The sequence below is a fragment of the Bombina bombina genome, chromosome 2 (genome assembly GCF_027579735.1).
Source record: "Bombina bombina isolate aBomBom1 chromosome 2, aBomBom1.pri, whole genome shotgun sequence".
NCBI lineage: Eukaryota > Metazoa > Chordata > Amphibia > Anura > Bombinatoridae > Bombina > Bombina bombina.
In genome coordinates this window covers 329,703,649-329,724,872 of record NC_069500.1, presented here as the reverse complement: position 1 = coordinate 329,724,872, position 21,224 = coordinate 329,703,649, and the positions used below count along the sequence as shown (strand labels likewise).

The window sequence follows — 21,224 nt, the reverse complement described above, 5'->3', positions numbered from 1 at the left end:
TCAACATAATATTTCAAAGCTCTAACAACATCCAAAGAATGCAACGATTTCTCCTTAGAATTCTTAGGATTAGGACATAATGAAGGAACCACAATTTCTCTACTAATGTTGTTGGAATTCACAACTTTAGGTAAAAATTCAAAAGAAGTTCGCAACACCGCCTTATCCTGATGAAAAATCAGAAAAGGAGACTCACAAGAAAGAGCAGATAATTCAGAAACTCTTCTGGCAGAAGAGATGGCCAAAAGGAACAAAACTTTCCAAGAAAGTAATTTAATGTCCAATGAATGCATAGGTTCAAACGGAGGAGCTTGAAGAGCTCCCAGAACCAAATTCAAACTCCAAGGAGGAGAAATTGACTTAACAGGTTTTATACGAACCAAAGCTTGTACAAAACAATGAATATCAGGAAGAATAGCAATCTTTCTGTGAAAAAGAACAGAAAGAGCAGAGATTTGTCCTTTCAAAGAACTTGCGGACAAACCCTTATCTAAACCATCCTGAAGAAACTGTAAAATTCTCGGTATTCTAAAAGAATGCCAAGAAAAATGATGAGAAAGACACCAAGAAATATAAGTCTTCCAGACTCTATAATATATCTCTCGAGATACAGATTTACGAGCCTGTAACATAGTATTAATCACAGAGTCAGAGAAACCTCTTTGACCAAGAATCAAGCGTTCAATCTCCATACCTTTAAATTTAAGGATTTCAGATCCTGATGGAAAAAAGGACCTTGTGACAGAAGGTCTGGTCTTAACGGAAGAGTCCACGGTTGGCAAGAGGCCATCCGGACAAGATCCGCATACCAAAACCTGTGAGGCCATGCCGGAGCTACCAGCATAACAAACGAGCATTCCTTCAGAATCTTGGAGATTACTATTGGAAGAAGAACTAGAGGCGGAAAGATATAGGCAGGATGATACTTCCAAGGAAGTGATAATGCATCCACTGCCTCCGCCTGAGGATCCCGGGATCTGGACAGATACCTGGGAAGTTTCTTGTTTAGATGGGACGCCATCAGATCTATTTCTGGAAGTTCCCACATTTGAACAATCTGAAGAAATACCTCTGGGTGAAGAGACCATTCGCCCGGATGCAACGTTTGGCGACTGAGATAATCCGCTTCCCAATTGTCTATACCTGGGATATGAACCGCAGAGATTAGACAGGAGCTGGATTCCGCCCAAACCAAAATTCGAGATACTTCTTTCATAGCCAGAGGACTGTGAGTCCCTCCTTGATGATTGATGTATGCCACAGTTGTGACATTGTCTGTTTGAAAACAAATGAACGATTCTCTCTTCAGAAGAGGCCAAAACTGAAGAGCTCTGAAAATTGCACGGAGTTCCAAAATATTGATCGGTAATCTCACCTCCTGAGATTCCCAAACTCCTTGTGCCGTCAGAGATCCCCACACAGCTCCCCAACCTGTGAGACTTGCATCTGTTGAAATTACAGTCCAGGTCGGAAGCACAAAAGAAGCCCCCTGAATTAAACGATGGTGATCTGTCCACCATGTTAGAGAGTGTCGAACAATCGGATTTAAAGATATTAATTGAGATATCTTCGTGTAATCCTTGCACCATTGCTTCAGCATACAGAGCTGAAGAGGTCGCATGTGAAAATGAGCAAAGGGGATCGCGTCCGATGCAGCAGTCATAAGACCTAGAATTTCCATGCATAAGGCTACCAAAGGGAATGATTGTGACTGAAGGTTTCGACAAGCTGCAATCAATTTTAGACGTCTCTTGTCTGTTAAAGACAGAGTCATGGACACTGAATCCATTTGGAAACCCAGAAAGGTTACCGTTGTCTGAGGAATCAAAGAACTTTTTGGTAAATTGATCCTCCAACCATGATAATTTGTTACCCTGGAAAGAAATGGAAAGTAAAGTTGATTTAGAAGCCATATCAGCATTCCAAGTTTTAAGCCATAAAGCTCTTCTAGCTAAAATAGCTAGAGACATAAACCTGACATCAACTCTGATAATATCAAAAATGGCATCACAGATAAAATTATTAGCATGCTGTAGAAGAATAATAATATCATGAGAATCATGATGTGTTACTTGTTGCGCTAAAGTTTCCAACCAGAAAGTTGAAGCTGCAGCAACATCAGCCAAAGATATAGCAGGTCTAAGAAGATTACCTGAACACAGATAAGCTTTTCTTAGAAAGGATTCAATTTTCCTATCTAAAGGATCCTTAAACGAAGTACCATCTGACGTAGGAATAGTAGTACGTTTAGCAAGGGTAGAAATAGCCCCATCAACTTTAGGGATTTTGTCCCAAAATTCTAATCTGTCAGACGGCACAGGATATAATCGCTTAAAACGTTTAGAAGGAGTAAATGAATTACCCAATTTATCCCATTCTTTGGAAATTACTGCAGAAATAGCATTAGGAACAGGAAAAACTTCTGGAATAACCACAGGAGCTTTAAATACCTTATCCAAACGTTTAGAATTAGTATCAAGAGGACCAGAATCCTCTATTTCTAAAGCAATTAGTACTTCTTTAAGTAAAGAACGAATAAATTCCATTTTAAATAAATATGAAGATTTATCAGCATCAACCTCTGAGACAGAATCCTCTGAACCAGAAGAGTCATCAGAATCAGAATGATGATGTTCATTTAAAAATTCATCTGTAGGGAGAGAAGTTTTAAAAGATTTTTTACGTTTACTAGAAGGAGAAATAACAGACATAGCCTTCTTTATGGATTCAGAAACAAAATCTCTTATATTATCAGGAACATTCTGCACCTTAGATGTTGAAGGAACTGCAACAGGCAATGGTACTTTACTAAAGGAAATATTATCTGCTTTAACAAGTTTGTCATGACAATCAATACAAACAACAGCTGGAGGAATAGCTACCAAAAGTTTACAGCAGATACACTTAGCTTTGGTAGATCCAGCACTAGACAGCGATTTTCCTGTAGTATCTTCTGACTCAAATGCAACGTGAGACATCTTGCAATATGTAAGAGAAAAAACAACATATATATATAAAGCAAAATTGATCAAATTCCTTAAATGACAGTTTCAGGAATGGGAAAAAATGCCAAAGAACAAGCTTCTAGCAACCAGAAGCAATGAAAAATGAGACTTAAATAATGTGGAGACAAAAGCGACGCCCATATTTTTCGCGCCAATAAGACGCCCACATTATTTGGCGCCTAAATGCTTTTTGGCGCCAAAATGACGCCACATCCGGAACGCCGACATTTTTGCCGCAAAATAACGTCAAAAAATGACGCAACTTCCGGCGACACGTATGACGCCGGAAACGGAAACGATTTTTTTGCGCCAAAAAAGTCCGCGCCAAGAATGACGCAATAAAATGAAGCATTTTCAGCCCCCGCGAGCCTAACAGCCCACAGGGAAGAGTCAAATTTTTGAAGGTAAGAAAAAATTATTAAATCAAATGCATTATCCCAAATATGAAACTGACTGTCTGAAAATAAGGAAAGTTGAACATTCTGAGTCAAGGCAAATAAATGTTTGAATACATATATTTAGAACTTTATAAACAAAGTGCCCAACCATAGCTTAGAGTGTCACAGAAAATAAGATTTACTTACCCCAGGACACTCATCTACATGTTTGTAGAAAGCCAAACCAGTACTGAAACGAGAATCAGCAGAGGTAATGGTATATATAAGAGTATATCGTCGATCTGAAAAGGGAGGTAAGAGATGAATCTCTACGACCGATAACAGAGAACCTATGAAATAGACCCCGTAGAAGGAGATCACTGCATTCAAATAGGCAATACTCTCCTCACATCCCTCTGACATTCACTGCACGCTGAGAGGAAAACCGGGCTCCAACTTGCTGCGGAGCGTATATCAACGTAGAATCTAGCACAAACTTACTTCACCACCTCCATCGGAGGCAAAGTTTGTAAAACTGAATTGTGGGTGTGGTGAGGGGTGTATTTATAGGCATTTTGAGGTTTGGGAAACTTTGCCCCTCCTGGTAAGTAGGAATGTATATCCCATACGTCACTAGCTCATGGACTCTTGCTAATTACATGAAAGAAAAGACTGTGCACATTTTGTTAATGGAAGTAATTTGGAAAGTTTAAAATAGCATGCTCTATCTGAAAAATGAGTGTCCCTTTAAGACCCTTCCTACTCCACTCTGAAAAAACCTTTGAATTCAAACCTTTGCCAAAATCTAAGTTACCTGTAATGGGTAAATAAGCTAAGGAGTGAAGATTGATGTCCATAAATCTACAAATTCTTTGCCAGGCTACAATTGGATTTTTAATAGATAGCATTGATTTCAGTAATGGGGAAAATTTTTGCACTTCCATATGAGTAACTTCTTTCAGCGACACCGGTTTTATTAAGTTAGTTGCAATTTCCCCAAGCGAGTAATAACTCCTTTTTAAAAACCAATCCGGAATTAATTTGGCTAAGCAAAACCAATTATATTTGCGAACGCACGGAAAAGCTTAGATACAAGGTAATTACAGAGGTAAAAAGTATATATTCCTATAACAGTGTTGGTTCCACCACATCCCAAAGGTGCACTATTGGATTGAGATCTTGTGACTGTGGAGGCCATTGGAGTAAAGTGAACTCATTGTCATGTTCAAGAAACCAGTTTGAGATGATTTGAGCTTTGTGACATGGTACATTATCCTGCTGGAAAAAAACATCAGAAGATGGTACACTGTAGTCAAATGGATGGACATGGTCAGCAACAATACTCAGGTAGGCGTGGCATTTAAACATTGCTCAATTGGTACTAAGGGGCCCAAAGTGTGGCAAGAAAATATCCCCCATACCATTACACCACCAGCCTGATACCATTGATACAAGGCAGAATGGATCCATGCTTTCATGTTGTTTACGCCAAATTCTGACCCTATCATCCGAATGTTGCAGCTGAAATAGAGACTCATCAGACCAGGCAACGTTTTTCCAATCTTCTAGTGTCCAATATTGGTGAGCCTGTGCGAATTGTAGCCTCAGTTTCCTGTTCTTAGCTGACAAGAGTGACACCCGGTGTCGTCTTCTGCTACTGTAGCCCATCTGCTTCAAGGTTCGACATGTTGTGCGTTCAGAGATGGTATTCTGCATACCTTGGTTGTAACGAGTTATTTGAGTTACTGTTGCCTTTCTATCATCTTGAACCAGTCTGCCCATTCTCCTCTGATATCAACAAGGCATTGTCGTCCACACAACTGCCGCTCCCTGGATATTTTCTCTTTTTCTGACCATTCTCTGTAAACCCTAGAGAAGGTTGGGCATGAAAACCACAGTAGATCAGCAGTTTTTTTTAAATACTCAGACCAGCCCGTCTGGCACCAACAACCATGCCACATTCAAAGTCACTTAAATCCTCATTCTGATGCTCGGTTTGAGTTGCTGCCATACGATTGGCTGATTAGCAATTTGTGTTTTCAAGCAATTGAACAGGTGTACCTAATAAAGTGGTGTTGGAAGAAAGAAAAACGAGGAACTGCAGGCTCTGTTTTCCAAAGTGGTTAGTTTAATGAACAGTTTAGTAAGATACACAGTCACAGTGTGCAGGGCTGGATCTGACGCGTTTCCCGCATGCTCACATGCGCTTCATCAGAGATCTCGAATAATAAAGTGGTGTGTGTGTGTGTGTGTGTAAATATATATATATATATACATACACACACACACGTATACATATATATATATACATATATACACACACACGTATACATATATACATACACACACACACACACACGTATACATATATACATACACACACACGTATACATATATACATACACACACACACACACGTATACATATATACATACACACACACACACACGTATACATATATACATACACACACACACACACGTATACATATATACATACACACACACACACACGTATACATATATACATACACACACACATATATATATATATATATATATATATATATATACACATACACACACACACACATTTATATATATATATATATATATATATATATATATATATATATATATATATTTATTAATATATACACACATACACAAAGAGTATCTCACAATTTTATTATATCAATAAAATTTTATTTTATCTTTTCAGGTGACAACACTGAAGAAATTACAATGTAAAGTAGTTAATGTACAGCCTGTATAACAGTGTACATTTGCTGTCCCCTCAAAATAACAACACACAGCCATAAATGTCTAAACCATTGGCAACAAAAGTGAGAACACCCCTAAGTGGAAATGTCCAAATTGGGCTCAATTAGCCATTTTCCCTCCCTGGTGTCATGTGACTCGTTAGTGTTACAAGGTCTCAGGTGTGAATGGGGAGCAGGTATGTTAAATTTGGTGTAATCGCTCTCACATACTGTTCACTGGAAGTTCAACATGGCACCTCATGGCAAAGAACTCTCTGAGGATATGAAAAAAAGAATTGTTGCTCTACATAAAGATAGCGAAGGCTATAAGAAGATTGCCAAGACCCTGAAACTGAGCTGCAGCATGGTGGGCAAGACCATACAGCAGTTTCACAGGACAGGTTCCACTCACCTCGCCATGGTCGACCAAAGAAGCTGAGTGCACGTGCTCAGCGTCATACCCAGAGGTTGTCTTTTGGAAATAGACGTATGAGTGTTGCCAGCATTTCTGCAGAGGTTGAAGGGGTGCGGGCTCAGCATGTCAGTGCTCAGACCATACGCCACACACTTCATCAAATTGGTCTGCATGGCTGTCGTCCCAGAAAGAAGGCTCTTCTAAAGATGATACACAAGAAAGCCTGCGTATAGTTTGCTGAAGACAAGCAGACTAAGGACATGGATTACTGGAACCATGTCCTGTGGTCCGATAAAACCAAAATAAACTTATTTGGTTCAGATGGTGTCAAGCATGTGTGGCAGCAACCAGGTGAGGAGTACAAAGACAAGTGTGACTTGCCTACAGTCAAGCATGGTGGTGGGAGTGTCATGGTTTGTGCCTGCATGAGTGTTGCCGACACTGGGGAGCTACAGTTCTTTGAGGGAACTATGAATGCCAACATGTACTGTGACATACTGAAGCAGAGCATGATCCCCTCCCTTTGGAGACTGGGCCGCAGGGCAGTATTCCAACATGACAACGACCCCCAAACACACCTCTAAGAAGACCACTGCCTTGCTAAAGAAGCTGAGGGTAAAGGTGATGGACTGGCCAAGCATGTCTCCAAACCTAAACCCTATTGAGCATCTGTGGGGCATCCTTAAACAGAAGGTGGGGGAGCGCAAAGTCCAACATCCACCAGTTCTGTGATGTCGTCATGGAGGATTGGAAGAGGACTCCAGTGGCAACCTGTGAAGCTCTGGTCAACTCCATGCCCAAGAGGGTTCAGGTAGTGCTGGAAAATAATAGTGGCCACACAAAATATTGACACTTTGGACATTTCCACTTAGGGGTGAACTCACTTTTGAGTTCACCCCTAAGGTGACTTCTTATACCAGTTGCAGAGTATAAAATATGATAAATTGTTGCTTAAAGTTTATTTGTCTTTATGAAATAGCAGGTTTTGTTCTTTGATACCACAACCCATTAGCCCACAAGTTGCGTGTGCAGATAAAATTAGATCTTGTTTTAGCACTATCTGTACACACACACACACACATTTCCTTATCTTATGTCCGTCTGTATACCAAGGCCCAAAACTTAGAGAGAACAATAGAAATCTAACATTTTATTACTCACCTACACCACATTGAGAGTGTAATTTATCCTGCTGCCTCGTCAATAGCCTATACTTATAGGGATACTAAACCCAATTTTTTTCTTTAATGATTCGGATAGAGCGTGCAAATTTATGCAGCTTTCTAATTTACTTCAATTATCAATCTTTCTTCGTTCCCTTGGAATCTTTATTTGAAAAAGCAGGAATGAAAGCTTACGAGCCAGACCATTTTAGATTCAGCACCCTAGATAGTGATTGCTTATTGGTGGCTCCTAAGCTTTACATTACTGCTTTTTAAATAAAGATAGCAAGAGAACAAAGAAAATTTGGAGGAGTAAATTAGAAAGTTGCTTAAAATTGCATGCTCTGAATCATTAAAGCAAAAAATGTGGGTTTAGTATCCCTTTAAGTATAGGAACTTTTAGTATAGGTAGGGATACCAAAGGCTAAATCAGCTATTTCAAATGCCAAAATAAGGGTAAAATGAGCTATTAGTAAAAAATTGAATACACATTTAAAATGGATGATTGAGAACAAATTAAAAGGGGGAGAAAATTTAGAGTAAACTGTCGCTTTAAAGGTCCCTTAGATAATCTCTTAATTAAAAAAAAGAATCAAATACTTACAAATGGTTTTCTTCAAGTGGCCAGGGAATGAGCTTGATGATACCATGTCCTTGTGACCATGCGAACCATTCTCCATCAGGAGAAAAAGCAACACTCCAGGTCTCACAACTTGATTTCCAGTCATACTGCTGTGCTCTGCCAGGTTGTAACTCTGCCACCAGAACAGGGATGTCTACAGAGAAAAATAAATCCCAGAATTAAGTTCTCACTGTAGAAAGAAAAAAAGAACATTTAAAAAACAAACTTTCAGTGCCAAGAAAACCTTGGAGGTTCCTTACTGTTATATCATGGTCCCCTGCAGAATGCCCAGATAATAGCTCACCAGACAGACCTACATGTTGGCATCACAGAGACACAATTTTGTTTTATAAAAATAAAAACTTCTGCATGAGGGATGTTTTTATCCTGTAAACTATCAGATGCTTTTCATGCCAACCGTAAATCTAAATATATTCAGCATATAGTGATTTAACAATATTTTGTACATTTTCCACCATACAAAATAAGCGATCGTTCCCTTAAAAAAGGAGGCTAACCCCCCCCCCCCCCCATAAAAAGATGTGTTTCACTCTCCCTGGCGATCTTGGGACATGACCGTAATAATCACCTTATTATAGTATTAGCTGACCCCAGTATGAGAACAATATAAAAAGAAGTGCAGTAGTAGTCTATATTTGAATTTCAACTTTATCAGTGACTTAAAGGGCCACGATACCCAAATGTTGAAACACTTGAAAGTGATGCGGCATAGCTGTAAAAAGCCGACTAGAAAATATCACCTGAACATCTCTATGTACAAAAGAAAGATAATTTACCTCAAAATGTCCTAAGTATTGCAAAGGGCTTTAAGCAGCAAATCAGTATGTCTGTCCCGGTACAGGCAAGGGAGTGAGCCTCGTGCACACGTTATTTCCCTATTCAGTTTAAGAAAGTTTACTATGAAATCTCATGAAAGTTAAGTCGAATCTCATGAGATCACAGTAAAATAGTTCATGACCTCAGCACTGTTGATGCGGATTGGCTAAAGTTAATTTTTCTTTGCTTTTTTTTTACCTGCAGCTGGACAGCAGCTGAAGTATAACTTTTTACACAGAACCTACTCTGCTGAGCTGAGAAAATTGTGAGGTAAATTATCTTCCTTTCTTACATAGCGATACTCAGGTGATATTTTCAGCTTTTTTCAGCTTTTTACAGTTACACTGCATTAGTTTCAAGTGATTTAGCATACGAGTATTATGTCCCTTTGTCCCTTTAAGATTGTCTTGGCTTCTTAAAAATACATATATGATAAAACAAAAGGATGCTTGGGCACATCCCATGTTAAAGGGACATGAAACCATATTTTTTTTTCTCTTTCATGATTCAGACAAAGAATAACATTTTTAAAAAGTTTCCAATATACTTCTTTGATCAAATTTGCTTTGTTCTCATGTTATTTTTTGTTGAAGATATATCTAGATAGGTAGTGGGCACATGTCTGGAGCACTATGTGACAGGAAAAACTGCTGCCATAAAGTGCTGCAGACACTTGCACACTCAACTTACTTTTCTGCCTTTAAACAAAGGCTAACAAAAAACAAAGCAAATTAGATAATAGAAGTAAATTGGAAAGAAAAATTAGGGAGTTTAGGTCCCTTTAATTCAAAGCACTGTAACCAGAATCTATGGGGTAGGAACACATTTAATAATGAAGTGCTAGCTCTCCTGTATAATTTATATATAGTTTAGGAAATTGTAGCAATAGTTACAATATAACCAGCACAATGTTTTAAAACACATTAATGTACCAAGAAGGTACATCATTTCCAAAGTCTATGAAGTTCAGCCTCACTGCCATTTAAAAGGGATATGAAACCCAAAACTTATTTTGTGATTCAGACAGAGCATGCAATTAAAAAAAAATCCAATTTAATTCTATTATCAAATTTGCTTTGTTCCCATGATATTCTTTGTTGAAGATATACCTAGATAGGCGTTTGGAGCACTACATGTCAGGAAATAGTGCTGCCCTATAGTGCTCCGGACACTGTACGCTCCTGAGCTGATGTCCCTGATTTTCAAAACTATATACAGAGAGAATGGATAAAATTTGATCATAGAAGAAAATTAGCAAGTTGTTTAAAACTGCATTCTGTGTTTGAATCATGAAAGGAACATTTTGAATTTTATGTACCTTTAAAACCAAATGAAGGAGTCAAAATTTGAGAATATTTAAAAATAAAACTATCATTGCAAGAAATAAAATAAGGGCCCTGAAAACTGCATTATCCTGATTAAAATTAAAGAAGGACATAAGCCAAAGCTGTCTTGCCACCTCAAACCCCATAATTGTTAACTTACTATAGAAAATATTTTTGGGATATAGATCGATTGTCCAATTTTTGTGTACCAGTTTAAGAAGTACTAGTAATACTTCAGACATATGTCCTATTTAAAGGGACACTAAACCCAAATGTTTTTCTTTCATGATTCAGATAGAGCATGGAATTTTAAGCAACTTTCTAATTTACTCCTATTATCAATTTTTCTTCGCTCTCTATTTAAAAAGCAGGAATGCAAAGCTCATTTTAGGTTCAGTAGCCTGGATAGCGCTTGCTTGTTGCATTTAGCAAACCAATAAGTATAACCCAGGTTCTGAACCAAAAATTGTCCGGCTTATACGTTTTAAATTCCTTCTTTTTAAATAAAGATAAGAAAAAAGAAGAAAAATTGATAATAGGAGTAAAATAGAAAGTTGCTTAAAATTGCATGCTCTATTTGAATCATGAAAGAAAAAATTTGGGTTGAGTGTCCCTTTAAGTAGATTAGTCAAACATGTATTTGTTTTAAGTCAGACCTTTTTCCCCCCATAGGATTGGTCAGGTAGCTTGTCAGTCAAGCAGATAAAACGGATAGGTCCGTGCAAAATATCTGTAGCTACAAATTCTGTCGTACATGATTGGATGAGAGGTTAGTCAATCAATTTGTTGAAACTGATAGGTTTGCATACATGCGTAGTCCTGAATTGGTATTCGATTGGCAAATAGATAAGTCAATCGTTTTTACATATATTTTAGTTATGAATATATAATGCAGTTTTTATGTATCACACTTTTTAAACTATGTATCATATGTGGAATTTTTGTTTCCGCTTTGTTATGTGTTCTATATATACGCTTTGTTATGCGTTCTATATAAATATACGGAGTGAGCTTACAATATCAGCTGTATACCTCCACTTAATTGATGGGAGGTTTTCTATAGCGCTCGCTATAAAAAGGACAATTGTTAATACAGCAATCTATGCCACCTGATGAAGATAATCTCTTGAAACGCGTAGTATGGTTTCTGGAGGACACACCGACCAGTGACTCTGTGCTTTGGATTGCAGTTTGCTATTTGCAGCGAAAGATCACTTTGCAAAAGATATACCAGAGCAAGTATTGTTGTTTTTTATTTTTATAACATTTTATATATAGTAAATATTTTTTTTAAATTACCAAAATTGGTTGCATTTATTTTAGTGCTGTCTTAACCCTTGTCTTTGCATCTAATGGTATTGTTTAGTATTTATATATTTTTTTTTAAAGATAGCTGCCACCCTATAAGATACATTGAGTTATTAGAGGTTTACACTCACTATTACTTATATACAACTTTTATAAAGTGGATTGAAATATATATAATAGATCTGTTATTCAAACCACTTTAGTAAATATTTGTTACCTAGTGGGCACTCTCCTATAGCTGCATATATAAAGAATGTTATTGTTTGGGGGTTAAGCAGATGGGGCAAATTATTTTTGCAACTAATAAAAGTTATGCCCCACCATCCACTCACTATCCTTCTAACAAATACAATTAATAATCCCTTGAAACAAACTGATCAGCAAAAATGTTCTGCATAAATAATGACTTGCATTATACGCCCATTTCCAGGCAAACATTTTAACACCTTCAGTGCATAGGACACTAGTTGTTGTCCTGCACATTATAACAGCAGTACTTGCAGAACAGCCATAATTAGACGGGACGAATGGCAGTGGCACATCCTTATTGCTAATGCAGTGGGAGAGAAGGGCACTTGCACACATTGTATCCCAGCCTTACAGCACTTACAGGGCAGACAATTCTTCATTAGAAAGAGGATGAACTGCTGTCCTCCAAGATGCAAGTGATCACCATTAAAACAACTAGGCATACAATAGTGAGGTCCTAATTGCGCCCTTATTTCATTATCTGTTCCATAGGAGGGAACAATTTAACACTTCATTTGAAAGTGGGTAAGCACCTTATGCAAAGCCTTGTGCCACTTCCTCACTATGCCTCGATTCTAAAAAATATTTTGCCCGTCTGCCCGGCTTCTTCTCTGAAAGGCAACAATCCACTGCCCGCATTTACCACTGTACACGAGCGCTCACATGCACCCTCCCCCCCAACCCACTCACAGCCAATTACGTGCAGGCAGGAGCTGTCAGTCTACAAACTCAGAGATTTAGTCTACCCAGTCAGAGATTTTAATTTGCAATTTTGTTTCCAAAAGGAGTATTTGCAATCCATGGACATAAATCTGAAATGCCACTTAGGGACAAAAATAAAAAGAGCGCCTGCTCTTATCAGTCATTCAATGTGTACCATGTAGGTAGGTTCTGAATCCTGAAAGATTCATGGGAGCAGTAGAAAAACTATTTTCTTTCATACAGGTGGTGAGTGTCCACAATCCATTACTCATGGGAATTATTCTTCTACTAGGAGGCGGCAAACATTCCCAAACCCCAAGAGCTCTATAAAACACCACCCACCTACCTCAGTCTTTACTTTGCCTCCGCTGAAGGTGGTTAAAGGAGGATGTGCATGTGATTCTTCAGAGAAAGGGGTTTTCAGTCTAGGTTGACCCCCAGTTCCCCTCAGAGTACAGGTCTTGTCAGAGGGGTGTATTTAGGGTATGGTTTATGTTGCTTTGCTTTAACTCATGGGAAATCTTTCATAAACCCTCTGTAATATGTCACAGGGACAGGTCTTCTGCCTCTCTTTATGTATCTACAAATATACTCCTATTCCATAACCTCTGCGGAGTAGTACTGATTTGGCCGTCTGCTACTTGATTGCTAGTGGATGAGTGTCTATTAGTAAGTATATTTTTTACTTTTTAAAGAAACATATAGACACTCATTTAGCTATATTAAATATATATATATATATATTTTTTTTACATATAGACTGGGTCAGATCTTTCACTATTCCCTTGCTTTCGCGCACAGTGTTTTTTTTTTGCCTGCTTAGTTTTAGCTACTTAGATGGGGATAACAGTTTCCATTATTCAAGAGCTTTTTTTAAGGAGTTTAATAGTGTTTATTGCATTGCTTGGCCATATGATATAATGGAGCAGCAGGATTCTGTCCCTAAATCTAACAAAGAAACTGAGTCTCCTGAACACCTTTCTACCATTATTAGGTGTGCTTATTGTAAAGAAGTGCCCTCTTCAGCTCATTTATGTGGCTCATGTTTAGATTTGTTAATGCATACAGACCAATCTAATGCTGTTTCTTTGGGTATTAATGCACCTACACTTTGTTCATTACAGTTAAAACTTTCATCAAGGCTGCAGTCTGATACGTTGGCTTCCCTCCTGCCTTCAAATAAAGGTTAGTTCAGATTTTACCTTATACAAGTGCTGTGTGCCCTAAACCCAGGAATACATGAGTAAGGGCCTATTGCAGGCTTGGAATGTTGTTGTTTTGTTTGGACCCATGTAAGAAGATAATAAAGGTCCTTTTAAATTTATTGGAGGCTGGAGTCCTTATTGATGTTCGCTAGGTAAGGGTAAAATGCTAGTTTTATGAAAGGGCAGATTTCATTATCTTGTTCAGGCTTTGGTCCGTATTAAAGCTGTTATCAAGCCTATTTCTCCTCCATGGAATCTTAACCTAGTGTTAAGTGTTTTGCAGGCTCCTCCTTTTGAGCCTATGCATAAATTGGACATTAAACTACTTTCTTGGAAAGTGAAAATTCTTTTTAGCTTTATCCTCTGCTAGAAGAGTTTGCAAAAAATCCTCTACTCTTAAAACACCACTGAGAATTTCTAAGTGCTAATTTTGCATGAAAACAAGTTATTTGCAAAATCTTTTTATATTTACTTTGACATATTTGTTTTTACCAAATAAGCACTATTTAATATCCCTTTAAATTATGCTGCCTTAAAATAAAGAACATTTTTACACAATATTTAAAACATTGTGTGGCTTCTAGGTTTTAATCAAATTTGCAAAGCCCTGAAAATCTGAGAGCACCCACTTGCAAACCTTGATAGACAACAACTCCAAACACTCGTGGGAAAAGAGCTATTTTAGTGGCTAAAAGAAAACTGTTCTCCTTTGCACAATTGTACAACTAATTAGCGTTATTTATTCTAGCTTTGCAGGCAAGACAGCCAGCCCTGCAATCACATAGTTTAAAACAAACAACAAAAAAACACACAGACATGCAGAACCATGACTCCAAACTCCTACAAGATACAGAATATGAAGTGTACCAACACCCACAGCTGAAGTAAACCGGAGGTTGGAGAATTACAAGGAGTGGTGTGAGTAAACACATTCCAAACATAAGGAGGAGCCGCAAGCTAATTATATTTGAAGTGTTGCATTTACAAACTTCACATATGGTGAGATAAAAAAATAAAATAAAAAAAAGCATATTGTACATTCCTGAAACATCCTCAACAAGTAATACAATTAAAAAAAAAAAAAAAAACTCCAGCGTACACAAGGACAAAATTACTTTGGCATTTACATGCATGGCACAGAATTTTGCATTATCTCAAAAGGGAAAAAACAGGGAATTAGAGGAGTTGCTTATTCATGTGCTTAATATTCATTTAAATAAGTAAAAAATTGTTTGGTCTTTTAAAAATGAATACAACAGTAACAGCAAATTCTAAGAAAAATTAGGTATCTCGATTACAGGGACGTGCACTCAGAGGCAGGGTAGACAGTGCCTACCCTGCCATATGTAACCAAATCTTAATTAAATTTTAATTAAAACAAAAAAAAAGTAAAAAAATATATATATATTTCTCCCCCATGTAATGCTATGGGGAGGCAGGTACAGGAACGCTTCTCTCCATTGCAGTACATGGGTCAAAGGAAAAGCTGTGCTGCAGCGCCACCTGTGTTCTGTCAATATATTAGCAGCAAAAATTGGGACCAATAGGAGGCACCCCTCTTGATGCCTCCTAGCAATTGAAGGATATATAGATTATATATAGAGGATGCAGTGAGCAGGGTCATGTGACACAACTGGAAGCTGAGGTAACCTAAGAACAGATGACACCAAGCAGAAGAATAAAGTAGTATTCTACATCTCTTGTGATTCACAAATTGTGTTCAGATACAGCTCAATAACAGGGGGACATTAAGTGAGCATAACCCAATACTGACAGGAAGTCAAAGGGTCAATTCAAATTTAAATCCATAATTTAAAACCCAGAGTTTGAAGTTAAGTGTGCAGTGTCCACATTATTTAAATTAAAGTTTTTGATATTGAATAGTGCTAAGCCTCCCTTTCTCGTGGTTATTTGATTTAATTAGGTACAAACTCCATATATGTTATGTCTGTTCAGTCAGAGGATGCAGTATCTATTTTTATTTTTCTCTGTGTCTCCATTTATTTAAAGACTGTTGTTAACTTGTAATTCACAAATCAATTGAAAGCTGTTGCATTGTGTTTTTAATATGTGCTGCTTTTATACAAGTTTATATTAATAAAAAGAGATAATGAGTCATTTAAAAAATATATGTAATTATGGCAGTTAAATGTTTTTAGAAATAATGCCACTGTAAAGTAAATGGTTAAACACATAGTCAAAGGGAGACATTTCAAATTAAACTTTCATGAATGAGGTAGAGCATGCTATTTTAATAGACTTTTCCAGTTATTTATATTTTAAAATTTTGTATTAACTGTTACTGGCCCCATGTCAGCAAATCAAATACGTTTTTGAAAGGAACATGAAAGTCATAATTAAATTTCCATCATTCAGATAGAAATTGCACACAAAAAAAAATTAAAAAAATTATAATTTTACTTTTATTATTATGTACTTCATTCTTTTGGTATCTTTTGGTGTCCTTTGTTGAAGAGCATAGCTAAGTGGGATGTGCACATGCGTTTCTTGAACACCATATTGCAGCAGCTGTGTTGGCAGTATTGATAACTTGTCCTTTGTGTAAAATTTGTATGGTAAAGTATTTCTATTTTTACAATACAGTAGTGAGTAGAGAAGAGATTGTGTATCATTCTAATTGCTTAGTAACTGGCACTGTGCCACAGAATTGTGTGAGTGTGTATGTGAGCAGAGTGTGTGTGGGTGTCAGTGAGGAGAGTATAATATTTTCTGATGAGCTGGTGCTTTAGTGCAGTGTTTCACAACAATGGTCCTCAAGTACCCCCAACAAGCCAGGTTTTCATTATAGCTGAATCAGTGCACAGGTGAAGTAATCAGCTGATCAGTAACTCAGTGGTTACTAACTTGCTCTCACCCATCACCTGATTATGTCACCTGTGCACTGGTTCAGCTATCATTTAAACCTGCCCTGTTGGGGGTACTTGCGGCCCTCTGTACATGTGTTTCTCCGTCGTATCATATCTAGTGCCTCACCAGCCTCTGACCTCACTGCACGTCACAGCTGAATATTTCCAACTAACATTGTATGAAATGCTTTGTATTTTAAAGGAAAATCGAGAGGTGCATAAAATGTTTATTTATGATTTATTATTTTAATTGATTAGACTTTTTAAAATTGGTGTAAGACCAACATAACTGGTTCATTTATTGCTTTCTTGGCCAATTTGTTAATTTAAAAGGGATACTAATCCAATTTTTTTCTTTACTGAATCAAATAGAGCATGCAAATTTAAGCAACTTTCTAATTTACTCCTAATATCAATTTTTCTTCATTCTCATGCTATCTTTATTTGAAAAAGTAGGAATGTAAACTTAAGAGCCAGCCCATTTTTGGTTCAGCACCTTGGTAGTGCTTTCTGATTAGTGGCTAAATGTAGCAAACCAATCAGCAAGCTCTACCCAGGTGCTGAACCAAAAATGGGCCGGCTGCTTACATTACATTGCTGCATTTTCAACTTAAAATAGCAAGAGAACGAAGAAAAATTGATAATAGGAACAAATTAGAAAGTTGCTTAAAATTGCATGCTCTATTTGATTCAGTAAAGAAAAAATTGGATTAGTATCCCTTTAAATTAACAAATTGGCCAAGAAAGCAATAAATGAACCAGTTATGTTGGTCTTACACTTGCATTTGATCTTATTGGTTGGTTTGTCAGTGTACCTGCTTTGTGGTGCAAATATTAGTGATGCATCAGAGAGATATTCCAAATGTATTTCTGATGTGTGTAGCTTTTTCAGTTAATATATATATATATATATATATATATATATATATATATATATATATATATATATATATATATATATATATATATATATATATATATATATATATATATATGAAAATACTTCTGAAAATTGTGCTTGTCCCATGCTCCCTTGGGAAACTGGAGTCAAATTATTTAACCAATAAAATGCTGCAAACTGTATAAAACAGGTACATGCTACAGTAATTGCTTAGAACAGTATCAGTGTTCGCCACAGAAAATTTTGACAGGTGGCCTTATTTATAAATCACACAATTACATAATTTAACATATTGGAAAAAAATAATATCAGCTCATTTTAGCTCAGTATTAGCCAGGTGGTCAGTAAAATCAGCCGGGTGGTGTGTCCATTAAATAGGAGAACACTGTACAAACTAATTTACAGTGAGCCCTAAATGGCCGCAACCAATGGAAATAAACCACTTAAAATCATGCTAAACATGTTTCTTATTACTCATCTAACACTCTGCACGTTGTGCTTAAAAAGTTAGTTTTATTTATTTTTCCATTCTTATGTCAATCTTTTGCAATACAGTAATTAAACTATGTATAAAGTATATTATGCACATATTAAACAAAAATCACTAACACATCTGGCATTCATAAACAAAACTCAAAGCCTCCGCATAAAATGATAGCAAAGAAAGGGATACAAAGTCTATGCAGGTATAGGATTAGACTATAACAGTATTACAGTAAATCACTTATTGTCATGTTTGGTGCCAAGCACAATTCCACTTGTAGATCCTGATCGTATACAGCATTTTCCATATGAGAGTTTGGAGAGCACTGTGACATATCCAAATATTGCAAGTGTTCTCTATGCTAGATAACCTCACCAGTTGTTTTAGAGAGCCTCATGAATTTCTTGTGCATGTATTTTTACAAACTCTGTGTTCTAAAAGCATATTGTATAGAGCAAACTGGTAAACAGAGCAAACTGGTAAACACTGAAGTCATTTGAGGAGAAAGTCCAGAGCTTGATATTAACCCCTTGGTTGTAAGAAGAATATTGCATATACATACATACATACATACTACATACAAACATACATACAATGTTGCACTCTATGTCAAGCAAACAATTTAATGAACGCACTGTATAAAGAATCAGGACATTTTTCTGTTCTGAAATCCATACAAGAACTTATTTCTTTAATACTTAAAATATAATTTTTTTCCCTTTTTGTTAGAACACAGCAAAACATTTTCAAACTAATATAAAAACAACAGATTCCTCTCCTCTTCCGTATAATCTCTCTTGTGCTGTCAGCAGTCTGTATTCCTAAACCACGCACTAACCTCAACAACTCACTATAGCTTTGAAATGTCACCCCTCACATGCTGACACACAGATTACAGAAATGTACCCACACTTCGGAGTGCAACTGAAGAAAATCTAGCAAGCTGGCTGACTTTTTACATATACTATGGTCCCACTCCAGCGCTATACCTCTTTGCAGGACAACTTTTCAAATGTTATATATTTTTCCTCTGTTCTCTAATACCAAAATTCTATTCTCCCCCTTTAATACCCTTCTCTGCCCATCCTCACCTCCAATTACCACCCCCTCTCAGCAAAAGACTAACCACTTTAACAAAATATACATCCCACCACACCAACCAATTACATGTTTCATAACTGATCACAATCAACCAAGGCACCCCTAACCACAAACACAGGTAATTTGCAAAAGTTACACAAAATTAGGTATTCTGCCCTCTTAAAGGGATACTGAAACCAATTTTTTTTAATTTCAGAATAGAGCATGCAATTTTAAGCAACTTTCTAATTTTTCTTCATTCTCTTTGCACCTTTATTTGAAAAATCAGGAATACAAGCTTATGAGTCAGCCCATCTTTGGTTCAGCACCTGGGTAGTGCTTGGTGATTGGTGGCTAAAATGTAGCCACCAATCAGTGAGCGCTACACAGGGTGCTAAACAAAAAATAGGCTGGCTGTAAAAATTACATTCCTGCTTATTAAAATAAAGATACCAAGAGAACGAAGAAAAATTGATAATGGGAGTAAATAAGAAAGTTGCTTAAAATTGCATGCTCTATCTGAATCATGATAATTTAATTTCCTTCTGTATGAGGAGTCTACACGGCATCATTCCTTACTATTGGGAAATACTGAATCTGGCCACCAGGAGGAGGCAAATACACCCCAGCCAAAGGCTTAAATACTCCCCCTACTTCCCTCATATACCAGTCATTCTGCCAAGGGAACAAGGAACAGTAGGAGAAACCGGGAATAAATAGTGCCGGAAGAGAAAATAAATTTTGGTCCGCCCATCAGAGCATACGGGCGGGGGCCTCATACAGAAGGAAATTAAATTATCAGGTAAGCATAATTTATGTTTTCCTTCTTAATATGAGGAGAGTACATGGAAAAATTCCTTACTGTTGGGAAAACTATACCCAAGCTCCAGAGGACACTGAATGATAACAGGAGGGGTAAAGCAAGGCGGACCCTAATCTGAGGGCACCACAGCTTGTAAAACCTTTCTCCCAAAAACTGCTTCAGCCGAAGCAAAAACATAAAATTTGTAGAATTTTGAAAAAGTATGTAAGGAGGACCAGGTAGCCTCTTACAAATCTGATCCATAGAGGCCTCGTTCTTAAAGGCCCAAGAGGAAGACACCGCTCTAGTGGAATGAGCCATAATCCTCTGAGGTCTAAGTCCTACTGACTCATAAGCTAAGTGTAGAACACTCCTCAACAAAAAAGATAAGGAAGTCGAAGAAGCCTTCAGGACCCTTACGCTTCCCAGAGTAGATAAACAAAGAAGAAGTTTGTCTCCACGGTGGAGATGAGAATATCCCCACCAGGTCCGCGAACCACATCCTTCGCGGCCATGATGGAGCAATCAGTATCACCGATGCCTACTCCTGCTTAATGCGGGCCACTACGCGAGGAAGAAGTGGCAACAGCGTAAAAATGCATCTATTAGCTCCGTCTGAGGATCTCTGGACCACGACCCATATCTGGGTAGCTTGGAATCGAGCCGGGGCGCATTGAGATCTATCTCCAGCATCCCCCATCTTTTGGAAATCTCCGCAAACACCTCGGGATGGAGAGACCATTCCCCCAGATGAAAAGGATTGTTTAGCGCTACAAAATTTTGTGGCGCTATACAAATAAATGATAATTGTCTGAGGAAATTCGCTTCCCAGTTGTCCACACCCAGAATGTGGATGACTGACAGCGAGCAGTTGTGGGCCTCCGCCCACTCCAGAATTCGAGATACTACCCTCATTGCTAGGGAGCTCCTCGTTCCCCCCTGATGGTTGATGTAAGCCACTGAGGTCATGCTGTCTGATTGGAATCTGATAAACTGGGACGAACCCAGAAGAGGCCAAGCCTTCAGAGCTCGAAGTTCCAAAATGTTGATCAGGAGGAGGGATTCCTCTCGAGTCCACAGGCCCTGTGCCTTCCTGGCACCCCAAACAGCTCCCCATCCTG

General features: G+C 37.6%; 1 protein-coding gene across 1 annotated transcript in view; it reads right to left on the bottom strand.

Annotated features, from left to right (window-relative positions):
- The window catches only part of WSB2 (WD repeat and SOCS box containing 2), a 152,604-nt gene that overhangs the window by 115,122 nt on the left and 16,258 nt on the right, over positions 1 to 21,224 (bottom strand). The window contains exon 3 of the mRNA XM_053701682.1: positions 8,326 to 8,497. Within this exon, the coding sequence (XP_053557657.1) occupies positions 8,326 to 8,497 (172 nt within the window). The remainder of the gene's footprint in view (positions 1 to 8,325; positions 8,498 to 21,224) is intronic.